General features: G+C 38.2%; 1 protein-coding gene across 1 annotated transcript; it reads left to right on the top strand.

Moving 5' to 3' along the window:
* Positions 1 to 1,196: 1,196 nt before the first annotated feature.
* LOC113097185 (myosin-11-like) lies at positions 1,197 to 15,721 on the top strand. Its single transcript, XM_026262404.1, is given in 43 exon segments — positions 1,197 to 1,273; positions 1,959 to 2,324; positions 2,949 to 3,105; positions 3,597 to 3,624; positions 3,924 to 3,942; positions 3,944 to 4,024; positions 4,460 to 4,486; positions 4,674 to 4,766; positions 4,842 to 4,905; positions 5,035 to 5,133; positions 5,295 to 5,438; positions 5,524 to 5,619; positions 5,723 to 5,841; positions 6,055 to 6,207; positions 6,295 to 6,468; positions 6,571 to 6,744; positions 6,931 to 7,045; positions 7,205 to 7,404; positions 7,604 to 7,725; positions 7,834 to 7,903; positions 8,096 to 8,256; positions 8,399 to 8,507; positions 8,980 to 9,111; positions 9,210 to 9,416; positions 9,575 to 9,712; positions 9,827 to 9,950; positions 10,104 to 10,275; positions 10,361 to 10,573; positions 10,679 to 10,823; positions 10,975 to 11,181; positions 11,300 to 11,404; positions 12,440 to 12,592; positions 12,715 to 12,963; positions 13,054 to 13,266; positions 13,378 to 13,590; positions 13,763 to 13,924; positions 14,009 to 14,137; positions 14,210 to 14,298; positions 14,391 to 14,514; positions 14,604 to 14,812; positions 14,889 to 14,997; positions 15,080 to 15,252; positions 15,415 to 15,721. Coding segments are annotated over 42 exon segments (5,997 nt in total). The 5' UTR covers positions 1,197 to 1,273; positions 1,959 to 1,982; the 3' UTR covers positions 15,599 to 15,721.
* Positions 15,722 to 16,192: the final 471 nt, after the last annotated feature.

Raw genomic sequence — 16,192 nt, forward strand, 5'->3', positions numbered from 1 at the left:
CGTTTTAACATTTCCCCCCTTTAAAACCGACTACTTTCCTGCTACTAGAACTTATTCATTACATTCTTAAAATGCTGGGTGATTTTTTTTTTAAAGTAGATTTTGTGTTACAAAGTTGTTGGGTTAGTGGCTCAAACAATCTCACTTACAGTTGAAACCCAGCCGTGAGGGGGTGTTACATCGTATAGGCTACAGGAGAGAGCAATTAACTGTTTGTGTACATTTTATTTTATCTATAAAGTTATGACTGTATTGTAGGATAAGTCATTTTACTTTATGTAATGCAATAAATAGGGACAAGATGGCAGTTAAAAGCACATCGCAACGGTTGTTTCACATGATGGAAATGTCATTAAATAAATAAACTTTTTCATATACTGAATTGTATTACTTTGAATGTTAAAATACATTTTTAGAACTGTGCACTGTTTATGTATAGGTGTGCTATAAGAAGTCAAACGAGGCGTCTATCTCTTATTGGTGGTCTAATACTTACCTTGGAAGTTAATACTTACAGATTAATTTAGAGGATTTAAGTTCTTTTTTTTCTTCTTTTTTTTGACCCAGTTTTGTGTATTAGATACTACTACCTAGTACATATTCATTAGATACTAGATAATTTATACTTTACTAATTTAAAAGAAAATAATTGTAGTTGCTAGTAACCTTTAGACCAAAGATAGTTTGCACCTATTAGACACAAGTACTAATAAATGAATAGACAATAGGGTCAAAAGTACTACTAGAAAGAAAATAGAAATAGTAAAATCTTAAGGATTAAACATTAAAATGGCTTGCCATTTTAGATCTGTGTCAAACTGCTTGTAAAAAACAAACAAACAGGAAATTAAATCATAATGAGCTTGTATAATGAGCATCAGCCTGAGCTTGATGACTTTTTACCAAAGTTTATAGCTGACTTATTATTAATTGGTTACCAGGTATCAGGCATACTGGCCAGGTTAAACAGAAGTAATAAATATTGACTTCAGTCAAGCCACTTTGACAGATAGGCTACTGATAGTCATTTAGTGTTTAATGATCTTTACAAAACTGTCTTTCAGTAGAAAAGCCTCATCATTTGCATAGGCTGTAGGCTATATTCTGATGAATTTTTAGCTGTAGGATGGTCCAAATGACTTGCTCCTCCCACCAAACCAAGTCTGTCTATAAATTGAGGCTTAAAATTAATAAAGATCATCCTAGGCACTCATTTTTGGATACTGCTCTAAGCATACACAGACACTGCAAAAAGAAGAGGTTGCCGTAGCATGTAAGTAATAGATTTATGCTTTGGTATATATATTGTGTATACATTATAATTGTTATTAAAACTTTAATTAAATATATTATATTTTATAAAGTGCATTAAGTTATATTACTGTATCTTCAAAAAAATAAAAATTCTTGGTTAACTGTAGTTTCATTTAATGGTAGTATAATTGATATGTTATTAATATTTATTATTTTTATAAAATGATAATGGACTAGTATCCTCACATTTGCCATATTGGTAGAAACTCTTGAAATGTTTTGAATTACCTGTTTATGCACTGCAGGGTTATTGAAATATTGCAGAGATCATAAGTATCTGTATCTGTATATTTAACCGTAAAAATATTTTTGGACATGCTGACTGTAAAATGTCCTGGAAATTTGTCATGCAAATCCAGTACTTAAACACAAAACAGGTGATATAAATTGGCACCAGTATGTCAGTGGTGTATGAGAAAGCTTTTACTGGACACACTCCATATAAGGAATGATCATGAGGACTTTATTATCACCTTTCAACTGGTTTACAGCTGTAGAGAATAAGTGGCCTGTGAGTGGCAAAGATATGGCTGTGGTTTGCCTGATTAGAATATAAAATAAGGCTACATGTTTGCACATCCATCGATAGTGTCAAAAAAGCTAATACATACAGATGATAAAACACATTTCTTATTACATCATAGAATAACTCACAGAAACACTTCAAGATGACCAAGCAACCAGAAAACGAAGACAGCAGCAAGTTCCTTTTCCTTGACAATGACTTCAAAAACAGCGGGGTGGCCCAGGCCGATTGGACAACCAAAAAGATGGTGTGGATACCTTCAGAAAGGGAAGGTTTCCAGTCAGCCAGCATCAAAGAAGAGACGGGGAATGAGGTGGTGGTTGAGCTCGACAACGGCCAGAAGGTGACCGTCAGCAAAGATGAAATCCAGAAAATGAACCCACCCAAGTTCAACAAGGTTGAAGACATGGCTGCACTGACCTGTCTGAATGAGGCCTCAGTGCTGCACAACCTCAGGGAGAGGTATTTCTCAGGTCTCATTTATGTAAGTTCACTCAAACATCATCTTACTATGAAAGTCTTTATTTATGATCATTGCTCGGTCATAGGGTTTTTTTTTTTTAACACAGGGTACACACACTTCCATTTCTTTTTATAATTAATGTCTATACAGTTGCTACTTCCTTTTTTTTATGTAAACTGATACTTTTTTTTAGGATTTTTTGATGAGTAAAAAGTTCAGAAGAACAGCATTTATTTGAAATAGACGTTTTGTAACAATGTAAAAGTGTTTACAGTGATTTCTGATCAAATTAAAGTATCCTTGCTTCCCGAAAGTATTCATTTCTTAAAAATAAAAATAAATTAATTTATTAATTTCTAATTTATTTCAAAAAGAAAAAAGAAAACTTACTGACCCAAAACGTTTGAATGGTAGTGTGTGAGTCTTTATACCTTAAATATTATGAAGTACACTAATTTTATTTAAAATATATGCATTTATACTTTAGAATTAGGGTTACTTCATTTCCGGGAGTCTTTGTATCTAAAAAGTTGAAAACGCCTTATAGTGTGGAAAAAAATTAAGCATATTTGTACCAATATGTGTCAAATGTCTAATATTGCATAATACATTTTGAATATTAATTTTATATTTATTCCAATCCAGACTTACTCAGGCCTCTTCTGTGTGGTGGTGAATCCCTATAAATTCTTGCCCATCTACTCTGAGAAGATCATTGAGATGTACAAGGGGAAGAAGCGTCATGAGGTTCCTCCCCACATCTATGCCGTCACTGATAATGCCTATAGGAACATGCTGCAAGGTGAACTCACCTTATAAAAACTATTAGTCGATTCACAGGCTTACTGTAGTTGTTATAGAAACTAGAAAAGACAGTGTCTTTCTTCCCTAACGTAATTCTTTCAGTAATAATATCGAATAAGGAAACTGTAAAAATGAAGATTATTCATAGTTGTTCAGTCCAGCAGAGCCAGCTGTGTATTGGAGAGTGTGTGTGTTTTTACAAGCTGTGGATTAAAGGCATCAAAATGGCCATACAAGGGACCTTTCCCTTTCTCACTGAATTTTTTACAGCTATTTTTGGAAGGATGAACTGAAGTTAATCTCACCCTGTACTCAATTTAGAATATGTAAGATTTTGGAGGTAGGGATCTCCAGTGAACAATAGTGGAGTTTGTGTTTAGACAGCCGGGACCCTTGTTAATCTCGTTCCGGTTCTTAACTGTGACAATTCATGCATTTCTTGTCCTGTCCTTGTGCTGGGTTCAAATGTTTCTGTTTCTTTCTCCACAGAGCGTGAAGACCAGTCTATTCTTTGCACGTGAGTTCTAAATGCCCTACGTATTGTTTGCTCCATATACTCTTAAAAAATACTTTAATAGTAACCCAAGATTGACTCAGGAGAGAAGTATCCACTGTGTCTGTGAGGCACTATTCAGTAAAGATATAATCAGCAGATAAATTTGCAAGAATAACAAGAGCTTGAGTTTGACTGGTCAAATATCACATGGGCCATTTATATGCACAATATCATCAAATTTGCTTAGCAGCCTGACATGTAAATGATTATGCAAATGATTATGTGACATGTGGCAGCATTCTTTAATGTGTGTTTAATAGTGGCGAGTCAGGAGCAGGAAAAAACAGAAAACACCAAGAAAGTCATCCAGTACCTTGCAGTTGTGGCATCATCACACAAAGGGAAGAAAGATGCTGGATCTGTGAGTTCCAGTTTTTATCATCATACTGTTTTTATCATTATACTGATTAACATTTCACACAGTATCTGTTATAATAACAATTTTTGCATGCCCTTATTACAGTAAGGTTTTGATAACAGTGTATCATTTTATTAGAATAATAGTCATGTCTTTATGATGTAATAAAAACGCGTCAGCACTTAACAAGATATATTTAAATATTGCATGCAAGGTGCAGTGCATTGTGGGTCATTTACAATTGTGTCCATACAGATATGCTTCTGCATGTGCTTTGTGATTTTGGAAGGCTGTTCATGAACTTTTGGATTGATTACTGTTGATTTATTTTTTTTGCACAAATTCACAGAATATACAGATCTGAAATCAAATAATCACTGGACATCAAATACACAACTTTTCAATTTTTAACTCAATTCATTATTTACCCCTATTTAGCAACAAAAAGGACCCCAGTTAGCATTTGTGAGTACCTAAGCTTATTGCTATTATTTTATTGTTATTGTTATATTTTGGATGTCAATAATTGTGAATGGTTAAAACCTGAATGGTGTTTTACCTTAATATATACTTAACTATAATATGTAAAGTACACTAGAAGAGTTTTTATTTGAATCACAATGAATAACATTTGTGTTGTCCGTTTGTTTAGGGTGAGCTAGAGAAGCAGCTCCTGCAGGCCAATCCTATTCTGGAGGCATTTGGCAATGCAAAGACCATCAAAAATGATAATTCCTCAAGATTCGTGAGTCAACCATCAACTTTTCATCAAATTATCATCAACATTAGTGTCAAAACTTTTGCTGTTTTTCCTTCTCAGGGTAAATTTATTAAAATCAACTTTGACAACACTGGCTACATCGTTGGAGCAAACATTGAAACCTGTATCCTAATAAATCTCTCGTCTGAATCTGAACAGTTTGATGAATCATTTCCAAAAAAAATATTTAGAGTTATTGTACATCATAAAGTCAAGCACATGCATTTTCACCTTAATGACTTAATGAACACAGACCTTCTGGAGAAGTCTCGGTGTATCCGACAGGCCAAAATCGAGAGATCCTTCCACATCTTCTACTACATGGTGGCTGGAGCCAAAGACAAAATGCGAGGTGGGTAAGGGCCGGGGATTTTGATTACACCAGCTTTGTATTGAGTCTTATGTAATTACATTCACAAATACAAATCAGCTCATTTTGTCAGTTTATCAGTTTTAGTAGACTGTTTTAGACATCATTTCAGACGTACCACTAGCAGTCATTCTCTTCCACAGACGAGCTGTTGCTAGAGGACTTTGGTAACTACCGTTTCCTGGTGGCTGGGCATGTGCAGGTACAAAACCAGCAAGATGATGAGATGTTTGAAGAGACTCTGGAAGCCATGGAGGTCCTGGGCTTCAACGAGGAGGAAAGAATTGGTATATAACAAAACAATAATTAGTCGTATCATTTAATATCCTATCTATTCATTCTGTTTTACATGAAGTGTTGGGTTACTTTTAGGCATGTTTAAATTATGTTCAACTGTGCTTCAACTGGGGAACATTGAGTTCAAAGCAGAGAAAAACCAGGAACAGGCCAGCATGCCAGATAACACAGGTAAACAATCAGTCCAGAGGGCTTCATCTGTAATGTTGCTCTTATCCTGAACTATCCTGACTAATCCAGAATGCTCATATGTTGTGGTAAATGCATCCACCAGCTGCGCAGAAAGTGTGCCATCTGCAGGGGATTAATGTGACTGACTTCACCAAAGCTATTCTCACTCCTCGCATCAAAGTAGGCCGAGAGCTGGTACAGAAGGCACAGACCAAAGAACAGGTGCATTACCACACTATGCCATACAGCTATAATGCATTATTTGTAAGATTTCAGCAGATACAGTAGTCAACATTTGAAGTGGTTGATCCACAAAAGTACAAGACAAGGGTATTGTTTTGGTTTTAGGACAACTGTGATGTAAGGATTTGATCCATTTCAAATGTTGACTAATGTATGTATCAATTTACATAATATATTATGTCTATTTATTAGGCTGACTTTGCAGTTGAAGCCTTGGCCAAGGCTATGTATGATCGTCTGTTTCGCTGGATCTTGGCACGTGTCAACAAGGCTCTAGATAAGACAAAGCGTCAGGGAGCCTCTTTTCTGGGCATCTTAGACATTGCTGGGTTTGAGATTTTTGAGGTGAGTCCGAAAGTCTTCATTAACGGATTCTAAAATCCAAATGTGAACTTTCAAACTCAAAGCTTTCCTTTTTTGCCTTTCTCACAGGATAACTCATTTGAACAGCTGTGCATCAACTACACCAATGAGAAACTGCAACAGCTCTTCAATCACACTATGTTCATCCTGGAGCAGGAGGAGTACAAGAAGGAAGGCATCGAGTGGAACTTTATTGACTTTGGACTGGACCTCCAACCCTGCATTGAGCTCATTGAGAGACCGGTCAGTTAAACAATGCCATTCGTACATATTAAGTGTAATGATCATTTTGATTATCTTTAAAAGTCACTCAGTCGTGACATTTCTCTTGGTTTTCCATTTCAGAACAATCCTCCAGGTATCCTAGCTCTGCTAGATGAGGAGTGCTGGTTTCCAAAGGCAACGGATGTTTCCTTTGTCGAAAAACTCACAAACACTCACTCAAGCCACTGCAAATTCTCTAAACCTAAGAATTTAAAGGAGAAGACTTTCTTCACTGTGCAACACTATGCTGGCAAGGTATTCAAAAGTCTGGCGTCAGAAAAGATATATTTTAAAAATATTATTACACTTATTCAATAAAAATGCACCAAGTTTACTGATTAAAAGTTGAGCAGTTGTAAAGCAAAGTACTTAAAATGAGATCATTATGAGAAAAAAAAAAAAATATGATTCCTAAAATAAAAATGTTTTCATTTGATTTAGGTGGATTATAATGCCACATCTTGGTTGACTAAAAACATGGACCCACTCAATGACAATGTCACAGCCCTGCTGTGTAACTCTTCCAGTGCTTTTGTTCAGGACATCTGGAAAGATGGTTAGTTTTTATTAGGATAAATAACAGGGTTTACTTGCGTCTGAGCAGAAAGACAGTTATGTGTTCTCTATAAAGAAAGCTTTTATATTTCTCAAATTCTTTATTTTAAACGCAACTGGTCTAAAATTAATTTTGAAAGAAAACCCTGTGTTCCCACAGCGGACCGTGTGGTGGGTTTGGAAACCATGGCTAAAATGGCTAAGTCTGAAAGCGCAGCTCCTACTGCTTCCAAGTCCAAGAAAGGCATGTTCCGCACCGTAGGACAGCTGTACAAAGAGTCTCTTGGCAAGCTCATGACGACTCTCCATAACACTCAACCAAACTTTGTACGGTGCATCATTCCCAACCATGAAAAAAGGGTATGCCTCAGCAAATATCTAAATATAGTGTTTCATATCTGTATTTAGTGGTATATCTAAGATGCCTTTTCCAAAAGGTAGACAAAAGCAGGTTTCACCTGATCTGTGTTATATGAGATTTTAGCATACCCCAAAAGTATGCATACAGTTAAAAAAAAATGAAACTTTAGTGAAAGCAGTAGTACAATTTTATTCTTAGTCTGGCAAGATAGCTGCCCAGCTGGTTCTCGAGCAGCTGCGCTGTAATGGTGTACTGGAAGGGATCCGCATCTGTCGCCAGGGCTTCCCCAATCGCATCGTCTTTCACGAGTTCCGCCAGCGGTGAGTCATTTCTGAAACACCGACTTCATCAATTCAAATACTGAGTTTGTAGATTTGCATGCTTCTAATTGGCCAGAATACTGATTGCAATCTCTGATTATTTCCAAGCTATGAGATCCTTGCTGCTGGGTCTATTCCTAAAGGATTCATGGATGGAAAACAAGCCTGTACACTTATGGCGAGTTGAGCAAAATATACTTTATATATGTATATATATGTGTGTGTGTGTGTGTGTGTGTGTGTGTGTGTGTGTGTGTGTGTGTGTGTGTGTGTGTTTGTGTGTAAAAAAAAATTTACTTACACTTTACTGAAAGTGCTATTTTTATTTTTCATTCATTGATGACAATTCCTCCCTGCTTTTAACCATCAGATCAAACATCTAGACTTGGACCCCAACCTGTACCGGATTGGTCTGAGCAAGATATTTTTCCGCACAGGAGTGTTGGCACAGCTGGAGGAAGAACGTGACCTGAAACTAACTGATATCATAATTGCCTTCCAGGCCCAGGCCCGTGGCTTTCTTAGCAGAAAGTGAGTTCTTTTTAAATAAATGCAAATATACTGTATACCATCTACCATTGAAGCGTATTGCTGTCATTTTAGTTTCATTGTAGCTAAAGACAAAAAGTAAACCTTTTTGAAAAAGTAAATCCAAAAATCTTGAAATTTACAGGGCATTCAGCAAAAAACAGAAGCAGCTGACAGCCATGAAAGTGATTCAGAGGAACTGCGCTGTTTATCTGACACTTAAGAACTGGCAGTGGTGGAGACTTTTCACTAAAGTAAGTCCTAAACACAAATTCAGAGTTCTGGCATTACACTTTAGACGGCACAGTCTGTTAGGTCGACCTCAAGCTGATATAAAGAAGACATCATTATCACAAGGTGCAGCTGATTGGTCTTTTTGTATCAGCAGCCAAAGAGCTTGCTGCTCAACATTCAAATACTCAACAGTTGCAGCGCGCTTCAGAAACCCTCCACCTTCCCCAGCTCCAACTGTATAGACCTGCTACAGGATCATTTCTTGTACGCTATATAGGGGTTATTTCATATGTAATACGTGCAGCATCAGCATTTCTTTCATGCTCACAGCAGCGTGCTGTGGATGTTTTGGAAGTAACAAGTCTTGGTTCTTCACATTCACATTGTCGTGTGCATTACCATGCCAAACACCCTAAGAGTGGTCATGACAGAATCCATGTAAATTTAGATATGAGTGTGGTCATTTTGTGGTCAATTTATGTTTCTGTTTAGGTAAAACCCCTGCTTCAGGTGACTCGTCAAGAAGAGGAGATGAATCAAAAGGAGGAGGAGCTTCAGCAAGCCAAAGAAATTGCCCAGAAGTCCGAAGCTGAACTTAAGGAGATCACACAGAAACACAACCAGGTACAAGGGCAGAACCATATGTGATCCAAACTCTACTACAGTGGTGCATTCATTTATACTGATTCACTATCAATACATCCACACTTGCTGGAGTGCAGGTGGTAGAGGAGAGAAACCAGCTACAAGCCAAACTACAGGAGGAGGCAGAGCTGTATGCAGAGTCTGAGGAGGTGAGGATACGGCTGGAGGCCAAGAAGCAAGAGCTGGAGGAAGTGCTGCATGAGATGGAGGCTCGACTCGAGGAGGAGGAGGAGCGAAGCCAGGTCTTTCAGCAAGAGAAGGCGAATCTACAACAACAACTCAAGGTGATCAGTTATCACAGACTAAGTGGAACAATAAATGAGACTTTAATTTGCTAATTGTAATTTTTTCTCTCAGTCTCATTTTGGTCAAAGCATATGATTTGGAAAAGAAAATGGAAAGAGTAAATAAGAAAACTGTACTCATCTATCGTTTTGTGCAGGATTTAGAGAAACATTTAGTAGAAGAAGAAAATGCCAGACAGAAGCTTCAACTGGAAAGTGGGACTGCAGATGGGAAGATTAAGAAACTTGAGGAAGATCTTTTCATGGTGGAAGATCAAAACTGCAAGTTGCAGAAGGTTTGTAGAAGGTTTCATCAGGCTGTATTTTGATCTGGATCATCATAATACTTTTTGTGAAAAAATGAATATCAGTTATGAGTTATATGGCTGCTGCTTCTGTGTGTGTTTTAGGAGAAGCAACAGTTAGAGGAGCGGCTAGCTGACTTTTGCTCCAACCTTGCTGAAGAGGAAGAGAAATCGAAAAACTTGACTAAACTGAAGGCTAAACATGAATCTATGATTTCAGATCTTGAAGGTTTTTTCATTGTGACTTTCGGGTTTTATAGTATGGAATTGTCTGTAGTTGAAAATAATTTGAATCCTAACCAAATTAATTGATAGATCAATAATAAGTAAACACCTCAAGTAAATACCGTGAAGCATTTGCCATTTCTGTGTGTCTGTGCAGTTCGAATGAAAAAGGAAGAGAAAAGTCGGCAGGATGTCGAGAAAGCTAAACGTAAACTGGAAACTGAATATAATGATGTACAGGAACAACTAAAGGACACACAGACCCAGATAACAGAATTTAAGACACAACAAGCCAGAAGTGAAGTGGAGATTCAGGAGCTTCAGGCATGGTACATTGTTACTCACATGACTCTTCAAAGACATTGCTTCACTGCTCATTGTAAATCGTAACCAGATCATCTGTATATTAACCAGCATAGAGAAAGAATCAGCTCAGAAGAGCAATGCTCTGAAAAAGATACAGGAAATGGATGGGCTAGTCTCAGAGCTTCAAGATGAGCTTGACGCTGAGCGGCAGACTTGCAGAAAATCAGAAAAAGCCAGAAAGGAGCTGGAAGAAGAGCTGTCGGCCCTGAGGACTGAACTGGAGGACTCACTAGACACCACAGCAGCACAACAAGAGCTACGGTGATTATTTAAATGTGTAGCTTTCAAATAGTCATTTATTACTTTTTACCATTTACGTGGAACACGGTAGAGTAGATATTAGTCTTAACCTCTTTTTTTGGACAGGGCTAAGAGAGAGCAGGAGGTGGCAATGCTGAAGAAGTTGATAGAAGATGAAGGCCGAAGCCATGAGGCTCAAATGAATGAGATAAAACAAAAACATGCTCAGTCTGTAAATGAACTTGGTGAACAGCTAGAGCAAACCAAACGGGTAAGAAAACTACTTAACATTGGCATATAACAAAAAAATTACAGTGCTACAACAACATCAATCATTCAAATAGATACTTCAGTACTTTTAGTCTCGTAAGATGATTCAGATGAAATAAATGTCAAATTCCTAAACTGAACCTGAAACACAGGCCAAGGCCAATCTGGAGAAGGCGAAACAGGCCTTGGAGAAGGAGGTTGTAGACATGAATGGAGACCTTCGCTCACTGAGTAATGCCAAGCAGGATGTGGAACAGAAGAAGAAAAAGGTGGAGACCCAGCTTGCTGACCTTCAGACTCGCTTCAGTGAGAGCGAAAAGAAGAGAGAAGAGCTTGGAGATGCAGTGGCTAAACTGACTGTGAGTTTTACATTTAGACGTGCTCGGAATTAACACTTATAAATTATTATTATTAGATACAATGCAGAGGTTCTGGAAAAAAAACTGATTTATGGATGTCTTTTGTATAAACTTTCAGATGGAGTATAACAATGTGAATAGCATCCTCAATGAAGCAGAGAGCAAGAACATCAAGCTGAGTAAAGATTTTGCTAGTCTCAACTCGCAGCTCCAGGATACACAGGTACTGTATTATCTAAAGTAGGGGTTTTCAAACTGGAGTCATTAGAAAAGTTCAGGGGGAAAAAAAAGAAAAATTTAATTGTGATTTCTAAACACTTGAAGCCTTTTTTTTTTTTTTTTTTGTCTGATAAAATCTAATTATATACAAATAATATTTTACACAAATGGAAGTTTTTTTTTTATTTTTATTATTATTATTATTTGTTTATTTTTTTTACTGAATAAATGGGTCTTTGTACATGTAGGTACCTCTGGCCGTAGCCAGCTATGAGGTCACCGAGGTCCGGACCTCGATACATTTTTCATGTTCGAAAATAAATGTTGTTCTCTGATTGACTGATTTGCTGTAAAACTCCTCATATGGATGTCTGCATGTATAATTCAGAATGTTTAGCGTCCGTGGTATGAAAATGATCACTGCGAAACGCTTCCGAAGTAAACGAGTCTTCAGAGAGTTGTGAGCGAGATCGCGAGGCTTTGTTTATTTTAATAGCAACATCTGGCAACCTTGCATCGCCGGCATTAGTCTGGCAGTAATAAAAAAAAGTCCGCGGCTATTTACATGAAGTGCAAATATCTATAGATTATATTTATACTATGTTAAAATAGCAGGATTTTCTGCTATTTATACTACCTACTGCAAAAAGTGGCAATTATCTGCACCTCAGTATTGTACTACATTATAAAACAGTATGCAATAATAATTTATTGAGTCTAATTTAATGGATGCCACCTTATTGGGACAATAAAGCCCTCCCTACTCTTTTTGATTATTTACTTAATTTTCATTGAAAATAAATGCTTTTCTGATGTGATTTGAAATTTGAAAATGGAGAAAAAATTTCGCCAAAAGGCGGATTCGAATTTTAGAATATTTTAGTAACCCCCTGGACCTCACTAATTTTCAAAGCCTGGCTGCGGCCGTGCCTCTATATTTTAGGATTTATAACCCGGTTTAAAAAAAATAATAATTGTGTCAGAATTATGATTTTGAGAACCATTTGGCTCTTGATGTTTTGCATGTCTGCCTATTTAGGAGTTACTTGCTGAGGAGACCCGTCAAAAACTTAATTTTTCCACTCGGCTACGTCAAATGGAAGATGAACGAAATAGTCTGCTGGAACAAATAGAAGAAGAGGCAGAAGCCCGAAGGAATGTGGAGAGACAGGCCTCCAGCCTTACCACACAGGCAAGTCACTTGCATTTGCTAAGAACACCCTAAAAATTCCATTAAGCATCTCAGTATATGATAATCAAAAAAATGTACAAATAAGGCAAATTTCATTTCCAATAAGTTTGCTTCTACTTTAGTTGTCAGATGCAAAGAAGAAGCTGGATGAGTACTCCAGCAATTTCCAAATGCTTGAAGAAAGCAAGAGACGTCTACAGAGGGATCTGGAAGCCACAATTGGAGAGCTTGAGGAGAAAGCTGCAGCCTATGACAAGCTAGAGAAGACCAAGAATCATCTTCAGCAAGAGTTAGAGGATGTGCTGATGGACCTAGACAACCAGAGACAGCTGGTTTCAAATCTGGAGAAGAAACAACGGAAATTTGACCAGGTTGCATTTCTATGCTTCAGCTAATTTCAGCTATCCTAATTTCGTCAGTACAAATACTGCTATTAGGTGATATCTTTTTATCTCATTAAGATGCTTGCTGATGAGAAGACCATCTCCAGCAAGTATGCTCAGGAGCGTGACTGCGCAGAGGCAGAGGCGCGGGAGAAAGAGACCAAATGTTTGGCCCTCACCCGAACACTTGAAGAATCCCAGGGTTCTTTACGAGAGTTAGAGAAACTCAATAAGACACTTCGCACTGAGATGGAAGATCTGATCAGTTCAAAGGACGACGTGGGCAGAAATGTAAGTTGTTTTTTACAGTAGCATGAATCTTGGATATTAGTTCATAGTCAACTTAGACCCACAGTTGTCTGAAATTAGATTACTAAATGTTGCGTATAAAAACTACCGAAGGTCCATGAGCTGGAGAAGGCAAAACGTGGATTGGAGGCTCGAGTGGAAGAGATGGCAATTCAAATGGAGGAACTTGAGGATGAATTACAGACTGCAGAGGACTCTAAACTCCATCTGGAAGTCAATATGCAGGCCCTCAAAGTCCAGTTTCAAAGAGACCTGCAGGTCAGAGAGGAGCAAAATGAAGAGAAGAGGAAACAACTGCTCAAGCAGGTGAAAATTGATTTCTTTGATTTTGTTTATGTTGCTCAAAGGGTAAGCGATATCTAATTTTGTAGGTCTTCCTGAACTGCATGACACTTCTTGTAGACTCCTTACACTCCTCCAGTCAGCAATTGGGGGCAAAAAGTTATTCTGTTGTAATATTTTCCCACTTGGCACACAGGTACGTGAGCTTGAGACTGAGCTAGAAGATGAGCAGAAAATGAGAACTTCATTGGCAGCTACCAAGAAGAAACTTGAGGGGGATTTGCAGGACCTTGAAGACCAAATTGATGCAATCGGTAGGGCGAGGGATGAGGCCATTAAACAGCTCCGCAAGACTCAGGTCAGAGGGTTAAACCTTTCATGCTTTCAAACCTCCCATGCTTTTATCAAACTTCATTCATGTTTTATTGTTTTACCATGATAGATGCAGATGAAAGATTCCCAGAGGGAGCTGGAAGATGCGAGAGCATCCCAGAAGGAGGTTCTTTCCGAAGCTAGGGATTCTGAGAGAAAGGCCAGAGCCATGGAGGCAGAAATCTTACACCTACAGGAGGTATACATGATACTAATGGCTGAATGCAATAGGCTTAAATATCTTGCCATACAGTTGTCAATTTCTTCGTAGGAACTGGCGACAGCAGAGAGAGCCCGCAAACAGGCTGAGCGAGAGAGAGATGACATAGCAGGGGAGATGGCAAGTGGCTCATTTGGAAAGTATGTAGGGAATTGATATTTACAAAGATATTAGAAAAAAATAAAATTACTTTGAAACTACAATTTAAAATGCAATGACTGTCCACTGAAAGATCTGGCATGTCTGATGAGAGGCGTCGCCTGGAAGCCAAAATTCAACATCTGGAAGAGGAACTTGACGAGGAACAGGCAAACACGGAGACGCTCAATGACAGACTGCGGAGAAGCGTGCAGGAGGTGATTGGGTTCATGTGCCGCTCATCCACTTGTATGCTGTAAGGTGTTCTTTCGAGGTGATAATGCAGATCATTTTCATCTATAACTAGGTGGATCAGCTGACCAGTGAGCTTCATGTGGAACGCTCCAATGCTCAGAGGATGGAGAGTGGCTGGCAGCAAATGGAGAGGCAGAACAAAGAACTGAGGGCCAAGCTGCTGGAGATGGAGGGACAGGTCAAGTCCAAGCAACGGGCCTCTGCAGCTGCACTAGAGACCAAGTTACAACAAATGGAGGACCAAGTGGACCATGAGAGCAGGTAAGATCATCAGTGTTAAGATGGATTTGGCAGTAAAGACAAAGGGATTCCTACTAGTCATTTTTTTTTGTAACAGGGAGAGACAAGCTATTGCCAAGGCCATGCGTCAGAAAGACAAGAAACTAAAGGAACTGATGATCCAGATAGAGGATGAACGAAAACATACTGAGCAATTTAAGGATCAGGTATGAAGCATTCTTACTCAGTTTTTGAGGTTCCATGTTTTCTCATAACTTTGACATCTGACTGATGTTATCCTTGTTGTAGGCTGAAAAAGCAAATCTGCGAGCAAGACAGCTCAAGTTGCAGGTTGAAGAAAGTGACGAGGAGTCTCAGCGTGCCACTGCTGCCCGTCGTAAACTTCAAAAAGAGCTGAACGAGGCCACCGAGGCCAATGACGCCCTGATCCGAGAAGTGTCTTCACTCAGGAACAAACTCAGGTTGTTCTGCAGTAACCCTTTCTGTAATGTATGTGAAACCAGAATCCCATTCTTTGGCATCCTCCTTTTTTGCATTCTACAGTAACATACATTGAGAGACATAATTTTGCATGTGGTACGTATGGAGATGTGCGGTTTCTTAACTCTTTGTATGTTCCTCAGGCGTGGCTGTGACTCATCTTTCAGCAGTCCATTAAGGCGTAGTGCAGGGGGGAGCTTTAGAAGAACACGCAGGAGCATGATAGAAACATCTGAGGTCCCAGAAGATGGAGGTCCTGCTACTCCTGTGTATCGACCTGAGGCACCTCAGATCGAGCCAATCAATGGCACCAAGGATGACAACTAAAGAATTCATTCCCAAAGCCTTTCACTTTTCTGAATGATAATTTATGCTTATTTAATCTTGACTATCTCCTAAAGCGAGGTTTGGTGTTTATTTCTGTTCTTCACTGACTCTAACAGTTGACTAATTCTAGTGGGATTTTTCTACTCAGAAAGTGCAAGGGTACCTCCATGGTTTTTGGACATGTACTTAATACCATGTTTAATCAACAAAGTGGCATAGTATATACACAAGTACTAAAAAGTGATACAAAAGTTATACCACACTGTACCATGGTATATATTGTTATTATTATATAGCTGTAATTATTATATTTATATATAACTTCAGCATTCCTGCTGACTAATTAACTGGGATATCTGGGTGCAAGTAACATGGAGGAAGAGTACACATGATTAATTTACATATAATACAGACACTGTAACAATGCAAAGCTGGATGGCAATCAGCAAATTTGTCCTTTAAAGAGATGTTTTGAAAAAAAAAAAAAAACACTTAAATCAAAGTGTATAAGGCGCTTTTGTTGACCTAAATTGTATTTTCTGCTTCTACATAAGACCAATAGATGTCCCTTGCATGTGATACAGCATTTAGGAC

This window comes from Carassius auratus, unplaced genomic scaffold (assembly GCF_003368295.1).
Source record: "Carassius auratus strain Wakin unplaced genomic scaffold, ASM336829v1 scaf_tig00216128, whole genome shotgun sequence".
Lineage (NCBI taxonomy): Eukaryota > Metazoa > Chordata > Actinopteri > Cypriniformes > Cyprinidae > Carassius > Carassius auratus.